The sequence below is a fragment of the Opisthorchis viverrini genome (genome assembly GCF_000715545.1).
Source record: "Opisthorchis viverrini unplaced genomic scaffold opera_v5_79, whole genome shotgun sequence".
NCBI classification, from domain to species: Eukaryota; Metazoa; Platyhelminthes; class Trematoda; order Opisthorchiida; family Opisthorchiidae; genus Opisthorchis; species Opisthorchis viverrini.
Genome location: NW_008751737.1, coordinates 203,754 through 223,430, shown reverse-complemented (window position 1 = coordinate 223,430; position 19,677 = coordinate 203,754). Strand labels below are relative to the sequence as shown.

General features: G+C 46.9%; 1 protein-coding gene across 1 annotated transcript in view; it reads right to left on the bottom strand.

Annotated features, from left to right (window-relative positions):
• T265_04728 (hypothetical protein) overlaps nucleotides 1-16,398 on the bottom strand; it is a gene marked incomplete at both ends in the record, with an annotated part of 58,320 nt that extends 41,922 nt beyond the window's left edge. Inside the window, 3 exons of the mRNA XM_009169541.1 lie at nucleotides 10,378-10,637; nucleotides 13,721-14,770; nucleotides 16,177-16,398. Of these exons, the coding sequence (XP_009167805.1) occupies nucleotides 10,378-10,637; nucleotides 13,721-14,770; nucleotides 16,177-16,376 (1,510 nt within the window). The remainder of the gene's footprint in view (nucleotides 1-10,377; nucleotides 10,638-13,720; nucleotides 14,771-16,176) is intronic.
• Nucleotides 16,399-19,677: the final 3,279 nt, after the last annotated feature.

The following is a 19,677-nucleotide window of genomic DNA, read 5'->3' as shown; positions in this document are numbered from 1 at the left end:
CGGTAATGTCCAGTCTCTTCGTGACGGCCCCTTCGCTTCGGTATGCGTTTGGCGCCCACAAAGTGTATTAATGGTGAGGGGTCCGCAATCTTTGAACATGCCTCTAGGACCTCAAGATACTGGAACGGTAATGTCCAGTCTCTTCGTGACGGCCAAGGTCCTTCGGTATGCGTTTGGCGCCCACAAAGTGTATTAATGGTGAGGGGTCCGCAATCTTTGAACATGCCTCTAGGACCTCAAGAAAAGATACTGGAAGCTGTGGAACGCTATACCCATCAGCACCGATGGTAGTGACAGATGGAGTCAGTGCACGAGTCTCAATGGCCTATTTGCGTGCACTTCGCCTTCCAGAATGGGGCTTACGTGATCCTCCCTGTGCTTGGCTGGAAATACTGAGCGATAGGGTGTGTTCGTAGTGGCGTTCGTAGTGTCAGTTTCTATTCAGGTTGTCTGACTGGGTGTCATAGATGTTTGTGGTGGGTAAGCCCACCCTACGCCATTTTCTTTTTGTTATACGGGTTTATTCAAATGAAGTGACATTGTTTTACGGCAGTGAAGCACCAGTGGTAATTACTATGACGATATGGTGCCCATGCCACACTATGCGCAGAAGTATTTGGGTTATTTACGATGGTTCACGCCTCTGAATGATTTGAAACCGAGAGGATAATAATGCATGCACTAGTTCAGCTGTAGCAACCTTTCGGTGTCTAACTGCCATGCCACACGAAGGAGGCTCGAGGACTGGGATATTGTCAGGTTTCCCAAGTCTAGACGTGGAAAGTCGAGATGTAGAGGTCGGGTTCGAACCAAGGACCTTCCGGTCAGTAAATTCGCGCTCTAACCACTTGGTCCATCGCGCCAACCAAACATGATCATCTACAACCTAACATCATTGTTCAACCCCAGAGGCGTAAGATGCAAGCAAACAGAACCAAGAAGCACATCCAATACAGAAGTGAAATTGGATGGTGGGAGGACGGCGCTGTCATACACTACCGGACTGGTAAACTCGCGTAAAATCCCATCGATTGACTGTAAACATCTAAAGGCATTAGTTAACAATGCATCCATAATGAGCAGAAATTAAGAGAGAAGACTTCGAACCCCCAACACACATAGACCGTCACGGACAACAGTACTAATACTGGTGCTCAACTGTCCTATAATAATGGGAATGAGATCATAAGATAATCGTTCAGCTGTAATGCTCTCGGTGCCTAGCTATCATGCCATTTAAAGGAAGCACGAGGGCTAGGATATTGCCAGGTTACCGAAGCCTAGACAAGAGAAACCGAGAGGCAGAGGTCGAGATCGAACCACAAACCTTTCGGTCAATAAATTCGCGCCCTAACCACTGAAAAATCTCGCCCCCAATCAAGGGTAGGTTCCCAGTAAAGATTGTGGAGGAAAATGACGAATACTTAGTACGAACAGCCTTATGCCTCCATGGAGAACGACCGAGGAAAAAGTAGCTGCACCTTGAAACAGCAACCAGATAAATGTAGTTGGGCAACTATGAGCTGTAGCACCCCTTCGCTGCGTGGATGCCATATTATCCGAATAAAGCACAAGGGTTGAGATACTGCCAGATTTCCCATAACTAGACAAGATCGGTCGAAGCTGTAAGAACCGCCTACTTGTTTAGTGGTTATAGCTACCACAGGTTTGTGAACCGATGATTTGGGGAAGTGGGGTAGGTAGTTGCGCGTTGGAAACGGAAGCCGACATAAATTATCCATAAATACAGGGTTGTTAGTGGAGATTGGGAATGGAACTATGCATTGAAGGCCATAGCGTGGATGCACGAGCGCGATAGAGGGAGCGACGGGGTTATGTCTGACAATGTCTCTAACCATTAATGTGCTCCATCTCGGGTTCTCCATCCATAGGGACAGCAATGACCAGCAAAGCTGAGTTTGCTGGTAACGGCTTTCACATTTCGCTGCCAGATCAGTGTTTGACCTCCCCTGACTCGTTTTCACCCTTCGCGCGGTTGTGCGAAAGGAACTCTTGAAAGAAGTCGGCCGACTGGCATACGCAGCACGTGGCCAAACAAGTTATCTGATCAGTTCATCTATCTTGAGTTGTTTCCTCTGAAAACTATTCGACGAACTTCAGCACTGCTTATCCGGTGTTCCCAACAGACTGGAGCAATGCCCCGAAGACACTGATGGTCCCCGGCGAGCAGCGGTCAACTTTCTGATTCGTATAGTAATGTGGAGTGCACCGCAGTATTGTAAACTCGACTCTTGATGGACAAGCTGATGTCACGCCTACACAAGTGATACGGATTCAAAAAAGCTGCTCTGGCCAGCTTAACTTTTCTTCGAAGTGTTCGGTCCATCTTTCTAGTCGACATTTTTTCCAGTGAATTATTGAGCCACCGTTTGCACTTATTGTTTCACTGACCTCCCCATGGCCGGTCGATAGTATCAGTTGTATGGGGCACGGCTGTTCCCGGTAGCAAAAGCCTTCACCATCTCCCGAGCTTTTGTTGCCCACCAGAGCTCTCGGTCTTTCCTTAGGCCTTTTACTATTTGACGTTTGAGAGATTTGCGTGCACCGTCGTACTCACTGCATACTTGTATGGATCTCTTGGTATCAATCATGGATAGCAATCTCGACGACATACAGTAGTCTTGTGGTCGAATCGGAGGAATCGGACAGAAGGGAATGAACGCCGCTAGCGTATCCCCGTCCACATTTTGATCGGCTTCATCCACGTGCTCACTACCAGTACAATATTGGTTCCAGTGGAGAGTTGTTGGGCTAGCACAGATCGATACTTTTGAGCTATGGTAGTTCTTCGAAGACGGTAGATAATCAATCAGCTGTAACACCCTTCCGGTGCCTAGCTGCCACGCCATCCAAAGGAAGCACGAGGACTGGGATACTGCCAGGTTGCCCAGGCCTAGACAGGGAAGTCGACTGGCGAAGGTTGGATTCGAACCACGAACCTTCCGGTCAGTAAATTCGCGCTCTAACCACTTGGGCCATCTCCGTGGATGGGGACCCCGAGACGGGCCACATAAATGGTTACAGACATTGTCAGAAATGGCCCAGTCGCGCCCTCAAGGACGCTCATGCATCTAAGCTATTGCCCTTAATTTGTAGTTCGCTTCCCAATCCACCCCAATTGACAGTCCACTGAGAGTGCTGTACTTACGCACCAATTGACGAGCTCCCGCCCCCAATGCGCAGCTACTTACCCACCTCTCCAAATCATCGGTGAGCGAAACTGTGGCAACTACAAGTATTGTACGACGGATACGCGGTTATTACAGCTGACAATAATGATGATGACCTTTAGTCCCACTGATACAGACCTACCCTGCACTGGATTCACGGAGTATCTGAGGTAGTCTAAGCACGTTTCTATCTGTGTGGGCGAATTTCACTTCGGAGGCACGCAGTGCCTATAAACTTTCCAGGTGTTGCTTAGGATGTCTCCTCGACTTCGTCTGGGTATCCTCTGCGGGTGATATCCTGCTTACTGTCAGCGGGGATGCAGTGATGAGAGTTGCGTGCCACCTGAGTGTGAGTAGATCTAGTGGTTGCCTTTTCGGTCGAGGATTGTATCACATGTCGCCTCTCACTGAGAGAACCACCGCAAACGAAAGACCACGAGTAGCGATGCTTTGTGGTGATGTGGTCGATGAGTCGCTACATGACGCGGATTCAGAGGGCCTTATGAGTGGATCTCCAGATGAAAGACCTACATTTATTTCGTACGGCTATTGGTAACAATCAGAGTGCAAGGAATGATGCACGGTATAAGCCCATGTATGCCCACAAATCGGTCTACACCCTCTTGTCGACAGCGGATTACAAGATAACCAAGACATCATCACTGCGTGGCGAAGAGGGAGGGCAGATAAAGTGAAGCAAAGTGGGGGATGGAAGAAGGAACGACTAAGGTGGCTATGGTCGTCACAGCTCCTGGTCAACGACAGGGACGCAATGTGTAAGAATGGAAAAATGTCGAAGACGAAACGCGGGGAACAACGTTAACTGAGTGACATTGGTTTCACGACTTAGCCATCCCGGCAAACGTCACCAGCTACGTTTTGGGTGGATATTTAGCTCCCCACCCAGGCACGCTAAATTCTTCAGCAGCAGACCACGTATAGATACAGTGGCTATGGCTGCCACAGTTTCCTTTGTTGGTATGGGACCTTCTGGTCAGTAACTTCGTGCTTTAACCACTGAGCTACCTCGGCAAACTTTTCACTCGAAAGATCGGTAGGGGAAGCTTTCCGTCGAATGCAACAACTGGGATACCGTGTCATCGAGCGCGCGACTGCGCCATGTCTGCCATCGTGCCTAACCGTCCATATAGCCTTCTCGGGATCCCTATCCACACAGAGTAATGATCAACACAGCCGGTAATGACTTCTTTACTTGGCTGTCAAGTTAGTGCTTGAGCTCCCCTGGCTCGTTTCCATTCTTCATGTGGTTGTGTGTGAAGGGCTTCTGAAAAAGTCCGTCGACACACAAAACACTTGACTAGGTCGGTGTAATAGGCCCACCAATGGTGGGCGACCTTTATTCTCATTCATTCGAAGGATCATTTGACGCAAAGCCGAGATGCGGATGATACTCCGAAGACAATGATGGTCAAATACTGAGAGTTTCCTAACATTCTCAGCTTGCAGTGGCCAGACTTATGATCCACATAAGAGCACTGCAGCGAAGCATCGGTGTTGAACACTGATGTCATGCTGTCGATGATTGCAGCACTAAAAAACTCGACCCTCGACAGATAAGCTGATGTAACCCTTGAGATACCGATGGTGCAGATTGACAAAATCCGTACTGGGCTACCCAGTCCGAATGGAACTAGCAGCTTCAACTACACCACCAAGGCTGGTACATCTATCCAGGTAGACAAACTTGTCTACTACTCAGATCCGCAAGCGTGAGCCTCGGGTTCGATTCCAAACGGTCTCGCAGCAGCACTCTACACTTTGCAGGCGTGAAGCATATACCAAGCCGTGAGGCAGGATCAATTCGACTACTCAATACTGTTTGTATTAAGAGCGCACCGCATTTATAGCCAATTCATTTGCGTACTCTATGTTTGTGGGGGAAAGACGGAATATTTCAACCCCGCAGGCATTAGGGACTGGAAGTGAGGCTCCTACGATCGTACCAGTGAAGTCCAACACCAACTGATGTAGTGAACTCAGGCATCTGCATTTTGCAGCCCTTCTCGTGTCCAGAGGAGTTGCCGTACAACGGCTTAAGGAAGGCTGAGACTTTGCTCCATGGATACTTTCAGTGTTCGACTGTCAACAGTCACAGGCAATCAAGATAGACCACCACTGTTGACTACCGGAAGCAGTGCCACTGTTCCCAAATCTACCAGAATAAATCAATGTAGACAGTGGCCAATACAATCTCTGTTTGGTTTTCACCAATCTGCCCCTCTATGTTTAGCCAACCTTCGAAGGATGAGACTAGGGGGCACCTTTAATGCCACAATAAACTAGTGCCACGATGATTATCAAACAGGAATCGCCCTCCCTTTATGAAGAGAGGGTTGACTGTTGATGAAGCTCATTCTACGGGCGCCTTCTCTACATTCCATTTACCCCCAATGAGTTTTCAAGTGGACAACAGAGCTTTTCCGCCTTCTCTGGAAAAACCTGGATACAGACGGTTCGGTCCTGGGGCTTTCTCGTTTTTAAGATGTCGCCTCCTTTCCTCCGATGGGTAATTGAGGGTCACATCCAACTCTCGCATATGAACTGTCCCCAAGGTATGTTAAAGCAAGCTGGATGAATGTTCTTCAAAATGATCGACCTATCTTTCCAATCGTTCTTTTTACGAATGCACCGCTAGGCCTTTTTTACCTGCGTCTCACTGACGGTTGTTTTCCCTTGTTAAGTCGGTCTAGTCTCCTGAACGTTCATCTTCCACCAGAGTCATTGGTTTTCCCTAAACTATTTACCCTTTGGTGTTTAGGGAATTTGTGTGCACAGTTGGGTGCACTGATGATGTCTCCTCATATAGCGACGAAACGTTTGTAAGTCGATTGGGAAGCTCGGCGGACAGATCAACAGCCGTCGTATTCGTTGCCTGTTTGGTATGGATTTCCTAGCAGCGAACCCGATGACATCCAGTGGTCATTTGGTCGTGCAGGAGATAGTAATTACGGTAATAATATTGTTAATAGTGATAATGGTCGTTCAGCTGTAACGCCACTTCGGCGTCTAGCTGCCATGCTGACCGAAGGAAGAAAGAGAGCTGAGACACAGGCCAGGTTGCCCAGTCAGTCGAGATGCTGAGGGTGGGTTCAAACCACGAAACTTCCGGTCAGTAAGTTCGCGCCTTAACCAATGAACTATCTCGAGCTACATCATACCGCAGAAGCCGGGCGGATAGCTTCGAAGGCAGCTAGCGTGGGTCCTTTTACATTTTGTGATGCTACTTCCACGTGTTCTGGAGTACGCAGACGAAATCGCCCTCACTTTTGAAAACCAAGGCGCAGCACAAGCTCTGTTGAATAAACTTACCATCATTATTCCTTCCTTCGGCACACGGCTAGCACCTTCAAGATGCAATCATACTTCAGGACATGCAGACTCTGAACATACCCTGTACAATTTGAGGAGGATCACTGGAGGCTGTGGAGAATTTTACATACATCGGTAGTTGTATTAGCTCTGACAGAAGTATCTGGTGAAGTCGGAGCACGAATGCCAACGGCCAGAATTATGCTTGTCAATTTTTGTCAATTTTGGCGTCCGTTGGGTCTAAAGGGTTGTATCCCAGGCAACAGTAAAGGCTGTACTGTTGTATGGTTGTGAAATATGGCCTCGGCGGACAGATGATATGAAGCGTCTTCAGGTTTTGGACCACAGATACCTCATAAGCGTTACTGGTGTCGGATGACATCAACGAATTAGTAACGAAGTGATTAGAAAACAGGTGTTTCGTTGCGTGGCAAGTGGTTCGATCGTGGAAAACGTCCAGTAACAACAATGGTGGCTCGGCCACGCGTTACGCATGCCAAAACACCGTCTACTGAGAATACTGTTGTTCTCTGTACCTACTTTTGAATGGCGCACACCGCGAGGTGGACAACGTATGTCTTTAAGAGTGCCAGAGTATGAAGAGTTTGGGTGTTGTTGGTGCAGTACGCCTTCTAGTATGGGGTCCCAGTGATCCCACCTGCACTTGGCTGGAGGCATTGCGGGAAATGGTGGCTGAAGGATTCCAGTGGTGTTCGTGCTGTCAGTTTCCTTCCAGATTGTCTGACAGAGCGCTTGGAGGTGTAGACGCTTCAGAAAGATTGCGGTAAGCCAGTACCAGGTACCCTTCTCTTTCATCTTTCTTTTTTAATGACTTTGGATATGATTAGATAAACTTTGTGGTTGTGCGGCAGTGAAGCATCAGTGTCGAAGCAGATATTGCTGCCTCTGATGACGATGGTGATGATGGATGCCCGCGATGGCCCCTGAGATTCGTGCATTGACTTCGTTTGCCACATTGCGGTCACAGCGAATGCAAAGTTCGAGTAAGGAGGAGGACTTAAACTGGTTATGATACTGGATCTGAAGTGAGTGGAAGACTTCCGAAAGAAAATAGCTTCTGCTGCTAGACCCATGTGGATTATTAAGTCATTCACACAAGTAAACACAGCATCGCTACGCTTCCTGGAAATGTGTTCATATTGGCAGCTCGGGTGAGTTCACTGGTTGTTGAGCCAGTGGCGGTTTGAGTTGTCTGAACAGTATATCATCGGTATATCAACGGCTATTAACTCTAAGGGTGAGGTAACAGCTGCTTTGTTGGATGTATTCAAGGGAAAACGAGCCGCCCATCCGCCGACAGGAACCATCAATGGCCGTTGTATGGCACATTTCAACACTGTGCCTCATCTTGGAAAACGAACAGTAACCAGCGACACCCAGACTCTTCTGGGAGGGCAAAATTTGTCCCATTCTAAGCTTCCGTCACTCCGGCTTAAGCAGACACAAGGCATCGTCTTGGGTAGATGAGGACTGTACATCTTTGATTACAGTGCTGGATACAGTCCATAAGTGAAGTACCCACTGCATCACCAAATACCCAGTTTCCGAACACATTAAAATCGTTGGGCTGTAAAACCCTTCCGGTGCCTAGCTACCATGCTACCCGAAGGAAGCATGAGGGCTGGGATACTGTCAGGTTGCCCAAGTCCAGAGAGGGAAAGTCGAGAGGCAGAGGTCGGGTGCGAACCACGGACCTTCCGGTCAGTAACTTCGCGCTCTGACCAACTGAGCCATCTCGCCCCCATTACCCGTAATGGTCACATTTCGTAAGCGTACAATGCAAATTTCACGGTCTGAATCTCGTTGCTATTCTCGGGTAGATTTTCCACATGATCCCGCAAGGGGATGTGGAATAGGCGATGCAAAAAAGTCACATTACAACGGGAGTTAAGCCCATGCTCCTGTGATCACTACATTGACTACGGCATTCTCCGATTACTTCGATTACCAAAGGCCGTTTAAGGCCCGTTGTACGTAGCAGTCGGGTTCTTCGCCTCCTACTATTATTTTTTTAAAATCCAACAAGCTTCTCGACATTTCTATCCACGTCACATCTGACAATTCGGGTTGTGGTGTATCCTCTCTCTCGAGAAAGGCTAAACTTTTTCAAACATTCGGTGCTTGGATGTAGTCAGTGGCGCCGTACCACAAGCAGGGCATAGCATCTTGCAGAGTTGTGAACAGTAGTTTCCAGGAACGGTATCAGCATCGAAGGGCGCCCGATTTTGACAAATCTGTCTCACACTGAGGCGTGAGAGCGAGTTGTCTGCATCTTGAGTGCCCCTGAAAGGCACAATGAAAAGGGGCAACGGACAAGCACTCGTGATCAGAATGGGTAATTTATCTGGGCCGTTCACATCCGATGATGACGATGAGGTGGTTGAGATTGGCTCGTCTGCCGTGGCACCGCGAGGCCAAGCTGCAGGGGTTGTTTCGAGAGCACCACATAGAAAGTCTGGTCACCAAATAACTGCGACGGTCACCCACCACCGTCCGTCGGTCTCGAATTTCGTCCAAAATGATCACGGTAGAAAATAACACGTGATTAGCAGATGGAGAAGTAGAAGAGTTTAGCTGGGATACTGTCAGGTTGCCCAAGTCCAGAGAGGGAAAGTCGAGAGGCAGAGGTCGGGTGCGAACCACGGACCTTCCGGTCAGTAACTTCGCGCTCTGACCAACTGAGCCATCTCGCTCCCATTACCCGTAATGGTCACATTTCGTAAGCGTACAATGCAAATTTCACGGTCTGAATCTCGTTGCTATTCTCGGGTAGATTTTCCACATGATCCCGCAAGGGGATGTGGAATAGGCGATGCAAAAAAGTCACATTACAACGGGAGTTAAGCCCATGCTCCTGTGATCACTACATTGACTACGGCATTCTCCGATTACTTCGATTACCAAAGGCCGTTTAAGGCCCGTTGTACGTAGCAGTCGGGTTCTTCGCCTCCTACTATTATTTTTTTAAAATCCAACAAGCTTCTCGACATTTCTATCCACGTCACATCTGACAATTCGGGTTGTGGTGTATCCTCTCTCTCGAGAAAGGCTAAACTTTTTCAAACATTCGGTGCTTGGATGTAGTCAGTGGCGCCGTACCACAAGCAGGGCATAGCATCTTGCAGAGTTGTGAACAGTAGTTTCCAGGAACGGTATCAGCATCGAAGGGCGCCCGATTTTGACAAATCTGTCTCACACTGAGGCGTGAGAGCGAGTTGTCTGCATCTTGAGTGCCCCTGAAAGGCACAATGAAAAGGGGCAACGGACAAGCACTCGTGATCAGAATGGGTAATTTATCTGGGCCGTTCACATCCGATGATGACGATGAGGTGGTTGAGATTGGCTCGTCTGCCGTGGCACCGCGAGGCCAAGCTGCAGGGGTTGTTTCGAGAGCACCACATAGAAAGTCTGGTCACCAAATAACTGCGACGGTCACCCACCACCGTCCGTCGGTCTCGAATTTCGTCCAAAATGATCACGGTAGAAAATAACACGTGATTAGCAGATGGAGAAGTAGAAGAGTTTAGAGAAGATCGCCCACTGTTGTTTGGATAGGGTGCCAACGACTTCCCACCCGGCCTTAGTATTCGTGAAGTGTCTTCCACACGACCCGCTGTATTCTGTTAAGGAAAAGCGCTAGCCCCCGAAGCTATCAGTGACCTTGATTTTAGCGATGTCTATTACTTTTCTCAGTATCTAGACCATTGAATACCCAGCTGACTGACAAATGAATGGGGCGTTTCCAATCAACGGACGCTGAACTATCGAAGACATTGGTCACCGAATATTTCCGTACCAAATAATTAAAAATATCGAAGAACTGATGTGTCCTTACCCGACGGATGTCCGTGAGTATCTCCGTAACCGTCTGGTTGGGTTTTAATTGAGTGAGTCCTGCTGGAGTTCGAACGACGGGCGGCGGCGTGAATAGCTGCACAAGCCAGGTCCAGGTCCATAGGAACAGGTGGAGGGGATAAAACAAGCCTCTCGCATTCTTCAATTGAAAGGCTTCCACGGGATGTGCGTGAGCTAACCGGAACAGATCGATCCCCATCACAAAAATCTACAAAATTTAAGATCGTAAACATGTCGAACCTTTATGTTCTGGGTCCATGGGCATTACATTTCGATATATGTTCCTTGATTCTATTCTTCATACGAAACTCCACAGAAATTACCCTTAAGGGTGCNNAGAGCAATGGGAATCCGTAAAACCCAACACTTTTAAATCACGCGCGCTTATTACTCACCATTCAGTGCTGTATTTCAATAGACTTAGGAGGTTTGTGTGCGAGTGGGGGGCCTAAGGCGCATGGGCTAGATTCTTATGCTGTCGGATTATGGTTCCAGCTTAGAAGTGGTTGCACTAAGAAGGATCAGGATATATGGGAACTGACCATTTGCGACACTGGATTCCAACGGGGTCGGTGGTAAACAGCGTTGAGGGATCGAGTAAACACCATGATGGTTTATTCGAAGGATTGGGCAGCGTAACAGGTATGAAGAGTGAAGAGACTAGTCCGAAGAGAATGTCACAAGCGTATTGCCTTAATGAACTGAGGAAAGAGGTGAAACCATCCTCTTTTAGAGGTTCAATCTTGAGGGGAAATGCCAGGGTTGAGTAAGCGCCTTTCTTCACTTTTGGTCTTTCCGTTTTAGAAGGGTTTGTGACAGTGAGTTTATGGAAAAGCATAGAAATCATCAGCAGAAAACATGTTGTAGGTGTGTATCACGCACTTTCGTAACCTCTAGCGTTCAAAGGTGAGCAGATAAAGTGGCATAATTCGGTGGCGGCAAAAAATTTATAACTGGTGTCTCACCAGTCGCTTGACGAAGGCCGCCTTGCCTCTGCTTGGAAGGAAACGATTGTCACGCCAATCTACAAAACTGGTGACCGACTGTCGCCTGGCAGCTACAGGGCTATAATTCTTACCAGTGTGCCATGCAAGGTGATGGAACACATTCTGAAGCGAGCTGCCTTAGACCATCTTACTTCCAGCAACCTGATATCTCCAGCTCAACACGGATATCTCCCAGACCGTCCTTGCGTGACAAACATGCTCGTGTTTATGGACAGCTTAACCCAAGCCAAGGACGGAGGACTCATATCGGATGCCATATTTTTTGACTTCTCAAAAGCATTTGATAGGGTCCCATACGTCCCGCTGCTCCACAAACTCCAGTCTTACGGGATTCAAGGAAAGATCCTTCGCTTGATCAAGGCGTTCCTATCAGACAGATCATTCCGAGTGAGAATAAGTTCGACCTACTCTTCTCCACCGCCGGTCCCCATTGGGGTTACTCAGGGCTCCGTCCTGGGACCAGTGCTATTTCTGATCTACGTCAACGACCACCCAGGTGTTCTTGCGGGTCCATGTCTACTTCTTGCGGACGACTTGAAATCCTGGAGTACCGATGCCAGTGCCCTTCAAATGGATGTAGACGCTGCCAAGCGGTGGTCGTTGGACTGGCACTTTCCTCTGAATGACGAAAAGTGCGTCCATATATCGTTTGGAGGAGACTCGGCGAGTGCCTTTGTTATGCACGGTGAGAAAGGACCAGAAAACAGCATGAGGGTAGACGCCAAAAAGGATTTTGGCATCTGGGTCTCCTCAAACTTGTCCTTCTCGCTGCACCAAGGGAAATCAGCCCAAAAGGTATTCGCCATTTTACGGATGCTCCGACGCATTTTCTCCCGTATTACTCGCATGGACTTTCAAATATTCTATGGGGCCTATGTCAGACTGCTCCTGGAATACGCCAACCAAGTTGTCTACTCAGGACGCACGAAAGACCGCACCCTCATCGAGCGTGTCCAGCGAGCCGCTACGAGAATGGTTGCCGGCCTTAAATCCGTGGACTACGAAACGCGTCCCGTGATGCTTCATCTCTTTCCCCTGGAGCACCGTCGCCTCCCAGGGGACCTAATTCTTACTTATGCCCTGTTTGAACAAAGCTTGGCAAACAGGTTTTTCACCCTTGAACCAGCAAACAAACGGCGGGGACATAGTAAGAAAATTTTCAAGCTCAGAGCACACATATTCATTAGGCAAAATGTTTTCTCATTTCGGGTAGCAGGTGCGTAGAACGGCCTTCCTCCGACGGTTGTTCACGCTCCTTCCAGAACCCCGTTCAAAGCACTATTAGACACTTATTTATGCGAATCCTCGCGCTGGAGAGCATACTGCCCCGCCCTGAGAACATAAGGAGCAGTACTACACCCTTTTTTCATTAGTGTCTTTCAGGTGAGCATAGTATAGTAAGAAAATTTTCAAGCTCAGAGCACACATATTCATTAGGCAAAATGTTTTCTCATTTCGGGTAGCAGGTGCGTAGACTTCCTCCGATCCGACGGTTGTTCACGCTCCTTCCAGAACCCCGTTCAAAGCACTATTAGACACTTATTTATGCGAATCCTCGCGCTGGAGAGCATACTGCCCCGCCCTGAGAACATAAGGAGCAGTACTACACCCTTTTTTCATTAGTGTCTTTCAGGTGAGCGGCAGCGAAAGAAAGGCAAAAATAAAAGGGCCCCGGGAAACGTGGGCATAAGCCTCGAGCCTGTGTGTCATTTCTATCCTCCCCTTTGGGAGGTGCATTGTCGTGGGCATAAGCCTCGAGCCTGTGTGTCATTTCTATCCTCCCCTTTGGGAATAGGGTGCATTGTACTCAATCGAACCTAATTAAGACTTCAAACATGATAGAGTGCTGTGGATTAGTGTGAAGCCTCTGGTTGAAATGCGATGCTGGTGTTCATCAATATCAACAAAACCACAAGTTATCGCCTCCTTCCGAAGTGACTCACGGATTCACGGATTCACGAATTGACACACAGGCTCGAGGCTTATGCCCACGTTTCCCGGGGCCCTTTTATTTTTGCCTTTCAGCAGCTGCCGCTCACCTGAAAGACACTAATGAAAAAAGGGTGTAGTACTGCTCCTTATGTTCTCAGGGCGGGGCAGTATGCTCTCCAGCGCGAGGATTCGCATAAATAAGTGTCTAATAGTGCTTTGAACGGGGTTCTGGAAGGAGCGTGAACAACCGTCGGAGGAAGGCCGTTCTACGCACCTGCTACCCGAAATGAGAAAACATTTTGCCTAATGAATATGTGTGCTCTGAGCTTGAAAATTTTCTTACTATGTCCCCGCCGTTTGTTTGCTGGTTCAAGGGTGAAAAACCTGTTTGCCAAGCTTTGTTCAAACAGGGCATAAGTAAGAATTAGGTCCCCTGGGAGGCGACGGTGCTCCAGGGGAAAGAGATGAAGCATCACGGGACGCGTTTCGTAGTCCACGGATTTAAGGCCGGCAACCATTCTCGTAGCGGCTCGCTGGACACGCTCGATGAGGGTGCGGTCTTTCGTGCGTCCTGAGTAGACAACTTGGTTGGCGTATTCCAGGAGCAGTCTGACATAGGCCCCATAGAATATTTGAAAGTCCATGCGAGTAATACGGGAGAAAATGCGTCGGAGCATCCGTAAAATGGCGAATACCTTTTGGGCTGATTTCCCTTGGTGCAGCGAGAAGGACAAGTTTGAGGAGACCCAGATGCCAAAATCCTTTTTGGCGTCTACCCTCATGCTGTTTTCTGGTCCTTTCTCACCGTGCATAACAAAGGCACTCGCCGAGTCTCCTCCAAACGATATATGGACGCACTTTTCGTCATTCAGAGGAAAGTGCCAGTCCAACGACCACCGCTTGGCAGCGTCTACATCCATTTGAAGGGCACTGGCATCGGTACTCCAGGATTTCAAGTCGTCCGCAAGAAGTAGACATGGACCCGCAAGAACACCTGGGTGGTCGTTGACGTAGATCAGAAATAGCACTGGTCCCAGGACGGAGCCCTGAGTAACCCCAATGGAGACCGGCGGTGGAGAAGAGTAGGTCGAACTTATTCTCACTCGGAATGATCTGTCTGATAGGAACGCCTTGATCAAGCGAAGGATCTTTCCTTGAATCCCGTAAGACTGGAGTTTGTGGAGCAGCGGGACGTATGGGACCCTATCAAATGCTTTTGAGAAGTCAAAAAATATGGCATCCGATATGAGTCCTCCGTCCTTGGCTTGGGTTAAGCTGTCCATAAACACGAGCATGTTTGTCACGCAAGGACGGTCTGGGAGATATCCGTGTTGAGCTGGAGATATCAGGTTGCTGGAAGTAAGATGGTCTAAGGCAGCTCGCTTCAGAATGTGTTCCATCACCTTGCATGGCACACTGGTAAGAATTATAGCCCTGTAGCTGCCAGGCGACAGTCGGTCACCAGTTTTGTAGATTGGCGTGACAATCGTTTCCTTCCAAGCAGAGGCAAGGCGGCCTTCGTGAAGCCACTGACGAAACATCAGGTGTAAATTATTTGCCAGTGTGCTGGTCATTTCTTTCAGTATCCTTTGTTGGACCAGTTCGGTGTGTTTGTTTCTTCTTGCGTATTTCATGTTTTATATTAAATGTTGGTTTTTTACTTCTATTTCTTTGCCACAATTTTGGTAAATTGGCTTGCTTGGGTGGCCAGACCACTGCACCCGTTAGGTGGAGGGTTAGTTTTGCGCGTAGTTTATATTTTCATCACCAGTTCCGGAATTTGGTCCACATACTTCATCGCCTTCTTCTGCTTTGAGCAGTCACTTTCAGATGCCGCGTTCCCATAGATGCTCCTTTAAGTCTATCAGGGCTTTTGCTTCACAGAATATGTTACTGTAATGACCCGCGCCACGGATATTTTAATGTCTTCAAGCTCGGAATACACACTTATTTTGCGTTATTTCCTTTTTGAGAAATTGGTGTATGGAATGACCTCCTTCCTATGGTTATTAACCCTGCTTGTAGTGCCCAGTTCAAAGGATTCGTCGATTCTCTATTTGGGCCCTTGTGTGGGCAATTCACGGATTCATGGGTCGATACATAAGACCAAGGCTTTCGCCAATGTTTTCCCGATCGAGTTTTTCTTCTGTAGATGCAATTTTATAAGAGCGAAAGACAAGGAATTATTTATCAGGTTGTGATAAAAGCATCATCCCGTTTTTGTCAAACAATCGTTAGTCATGCCGCACTCCTTGCACCAGTGCCCTCCAGTATACAGCTTTCAGATACAACAAACGATATCTTATACCTTATTCAACACCTCGCCAAACATAGATGACCTTCACGAAGTTGATGGATTGATACAGGGGAGCGATTCACGGATTTCGTATGGACCGAAATTTTCGTCCAAGTTTCTCGGGTCAGTTTTGTTGTAGTCGCTCAGCGGCTGCACTTCACCTGAGAGGCACAAGCGAAAAAGAGTACAGCACTGCTCTTCAAGCTCTCAGTGCCGAGCAGTAATTTTGCCGGCGCGAGGTCTCAGCTGAAAAGGCGTCCATAAGTTCTTTCGACTAGGTGCTAGATGGAACGCGAACTAACGTCCAGATCCAAATATCTTCTATATCTATCCTCATATTGTCTTCTTGCCCATTGTCGTGATGCACAACAGTGGTGCTCGTCTAGTCTCTTCTGAGTGGTAGGCGTACTGTCCAGCTGTGAGATATTCGAGAGCCATGCCACATCTTTTTTCGTCCGTGCCTTCCAGGTAAATTGAAGTCACTTGACGATATGAACAAACTAGACCAAGGAATATTGAGCGGGTAGTTGGTGTGTGGAACAACCTTCCTCCGGCAGTAGTCCACGACCCATCAGGTACCCAGTTTAGAGCACAATTAGGCGCTTTTTTCATGAGAATCCTCGCGCAGAGTACACAAAGAACTGTATTACACTCTTCTTCGCTCGTGTCTTTCAGGTGAAGTGCAGTCGCTGAGCGACTACAACAAAACTGACCCGAGAAACTTGGACGAAAATTTCGGTCCATACGAAATCCGTGAATCGCTCCCCTGTATCAATCCATCAACTTCGTGAAGGTCATCTATGTTTGGCGAGGTGTTGAATAAGGTATAAGATATCGTTTGTTGTATCTGAAAGCTGTATACTGGAGGGCACTGGTGCAAGGAGTTCGGTAGGACTAACGATTGTTTAATGTAAACTGGATGATGCTTTTATCACAACTTGATAAATAATTCCTTGTTGTTCTCTCTTATAAAACTGCACCCACACATGAAATACCTCCGTTACGACTATAATACTGCATCATTGCAGGATGGCGCTTTAGGTATCACTGATGTGTGTCAACAACACTCGCATCACGTGCACGTAGGCTGCATGGAGACTGCATAATAATAAACGTCACACCTTGGACAAATACGGCGTGTAAGTGGAACGGAAATTAAAAAAACCGTTGATGTGCACATAACCCAACATAAGGTTGAGCTGAAGTAGTAAAATCCAACAGAGCACCCCATTAACTCCCCATAAGTCACAAAAATGACATATCGTAAGGTTGTGGTGAAAGTAATTTTTAAATAAAAGTGAAATAGGAAAGGCATCACTCATTTTACGACTGTGCTATGCGCCCAAATTTTTAAAGGGGGAAGGAGAAATCAGAGACTAGAATAAGCTGAAAGGACAGATAAAAAATACCGACGCCAAGAATTCAACCAGTGTCCACCTGAATAATGGGGTTCCGAAATATTCAGTCAGCATGGCTTCAATGACGAGGAATATCCTATTCTTCGCGGTGTCCCGTTTTCGACCATTGTTCAACGCACTGCCAACCGGTAACTTCATTCTATCTACACACTTGCCCTATTAACCAAAATGGGAATAGAATGATTACGCCGTGTGAGCCTGTATGTGCTGCTACCACCTAGGGATAAATAGTAGTTATGTCGCCGTTGTCTAACGTCGAAATGCGGTTAGATATAGAACCGTCCACTTTTTGCCAATCACGGTTACGTGATGGTTATCCCTCAGTTACTTAACATTAAAACGTTATTAAGAGCTAGTTTCCAACGTCAAAATAGCCAGAAAATGCGGTTGTTTGATGGTTATGATGGTGGGAATTGCCGCTAAAGAAGCATACCGGACGATTGATAGATGGTTATGTGACGGTTATATAACTGGAAATCTAAGTTCTGCCAACAATACCACTGCTGAGAACCATTAAACGTGTACCAAGATCAACCCAACGGAATTCTGCGACCTCTCCAAAAAACATGAAGGAACCCTTTCTATAACCGACCGGTCTGTCCGACAAATGGAAAAACTCATACTGAGTCCCAAGAAGTCATAGTGCTGCCACAAACCGACATATGTAGTCGGTATTTTCTATCTGTATTTTAGGAACCACCGTCCTCAGTAAAATTCTGCGGTTTTGTTACTATTTTGGCTTTTCAGGAATGACAAAAGTCTCTACGACACGTATACTTTAGTTTTCTACCGCAACAGCAAACCCTGCAAATTATTATAGACACCTCACTTCCATTGATTACCTCTCTCACTTGACGGTTGCTTCTAGACCTTGCTCTAAGCAGCAGTCAATGTAAAAGGTGTAGCTATTTACCACAACATGTTTTCTCATGTAATTATGTTCATCTGTTAACGTATCTAGCCAAAAACCTGCTGTCTTGCAGCCTTACACTCAACAGTAAATAAAATTTATTCGTAGCAGTTATTTAACACTCTTCAGTAGTTAGCACGCCTCAGGCGATGACCAACTCAGTGTTTGCTACTCTCAAAGTTCTAACTACGAAGTTCTGACGTTCCATCTTATACAAACGACATCCAGCTACAATCAACATGGCTTCATATGCTTTGTCCTCTTTTACAAACACATCAAACAGCCAAATATTTATTGGTGACCTACCACTCATTGACTTCTTCAGATCGTTCTGAACAGCAAACATGTAATGGCAAAATCAATCAATCATCAATTAGCGCTAGTTTTAGTAACCTTCTATTTATTTTTAGGAAATACGTGACTTTTACAGGAACAAAACTGCGCATGCTGTGTATTCGAACACTTGCTTATTTACGTACGATGAAGGACCTGATAAAAGCCGTTGATCTGAACTTCTTGGAACATATACCATTATAACTGATCTTATAAATAATATTGGATCAAATCACGATGCATGCTGGTTGCCTAGCTGCAAAGCCATTCCGGTTCCTAGCTGCCGTGTTATCCGAAGAAAGCACGAGGTCTGTGATACTGACAGGCTGTCCAATCCTAGACAGAACAAGTCGAGATGCAGAGAATGGGTTCGAACCCTGGACGTTCCGGTCAGTAAATATGCGCTCTAAATACTGAGCTATTTTGCCTCTACGAGGCTCAATAATCTTGCATTTTAGATAATCATCATCAACTCACAGAGCCACAAACAAAGTGGGAGAAAAAGTTGCTCTTTGAACGAGACGGTGCCTGGTGCTATTACAAATAATCTCCTTACAAGTTTCTATGGCTTAGCCTAAAGATTCTTCAAACAAACAATCCCTTTATTCCGCTAAGATAGTGAGATTTAACTCATCTCACCACGGGCCAGGGTAACAACTGATTATGAGGTCATAAACGAGCACGCCGAATAAAGTAAAACGGAATTTTCGAAGTTTAAACCAGTATTGATTTATAACGGCGCTCTGTTTGGGCAGGATGGCTTCATCTTCATCAACCTAGTCAGTGTTGAGTTATGTGAACAAACATACTTCTGAGAATAACCATAATCATTTAACATATCCAGTGGATGATTTTAGATGCAAACCGTTTGTTCCTCAAAAACGCTGCTGCGGGCTTCAAAAACCTTAAAATCAAAACTTTCTTTACTGGCAAAAGAACTAGTGGCTTCGGTAACGAAATAAGACCAACTTTACCACATTTTACGAAAAAAACTGTAAATTACAAGCCAACTTATAGCTCATCTATGCCGTCCAAATTGATAGGTTCGTTAACTTATCAGTTGCAGACGCCTAAACAAAGCGTTTTTTTGATCACGGGGTCATGTCTAACAAACCTGCTTTTGGAAAACTAATGGACTATAAACTTCGACAAAGAACGTGAGGGTGATACAATCTAATCCACCCCTCCAAAGAAAGTTGAACGCATATAGCATGAATACATCACCCGTGGTTTTCTTCTAGAAAGACTCTGCTAGAATCACTATGCTTCAGGTTAGTACAACGGTCTTTGACTTGTCGATCAGCCTACAAGAGTGGGTTATGGCACCAGTTATCTTCCTCGTCTTCATTAGCGACCTACCTACCCAACAACCGTTCCGAATATT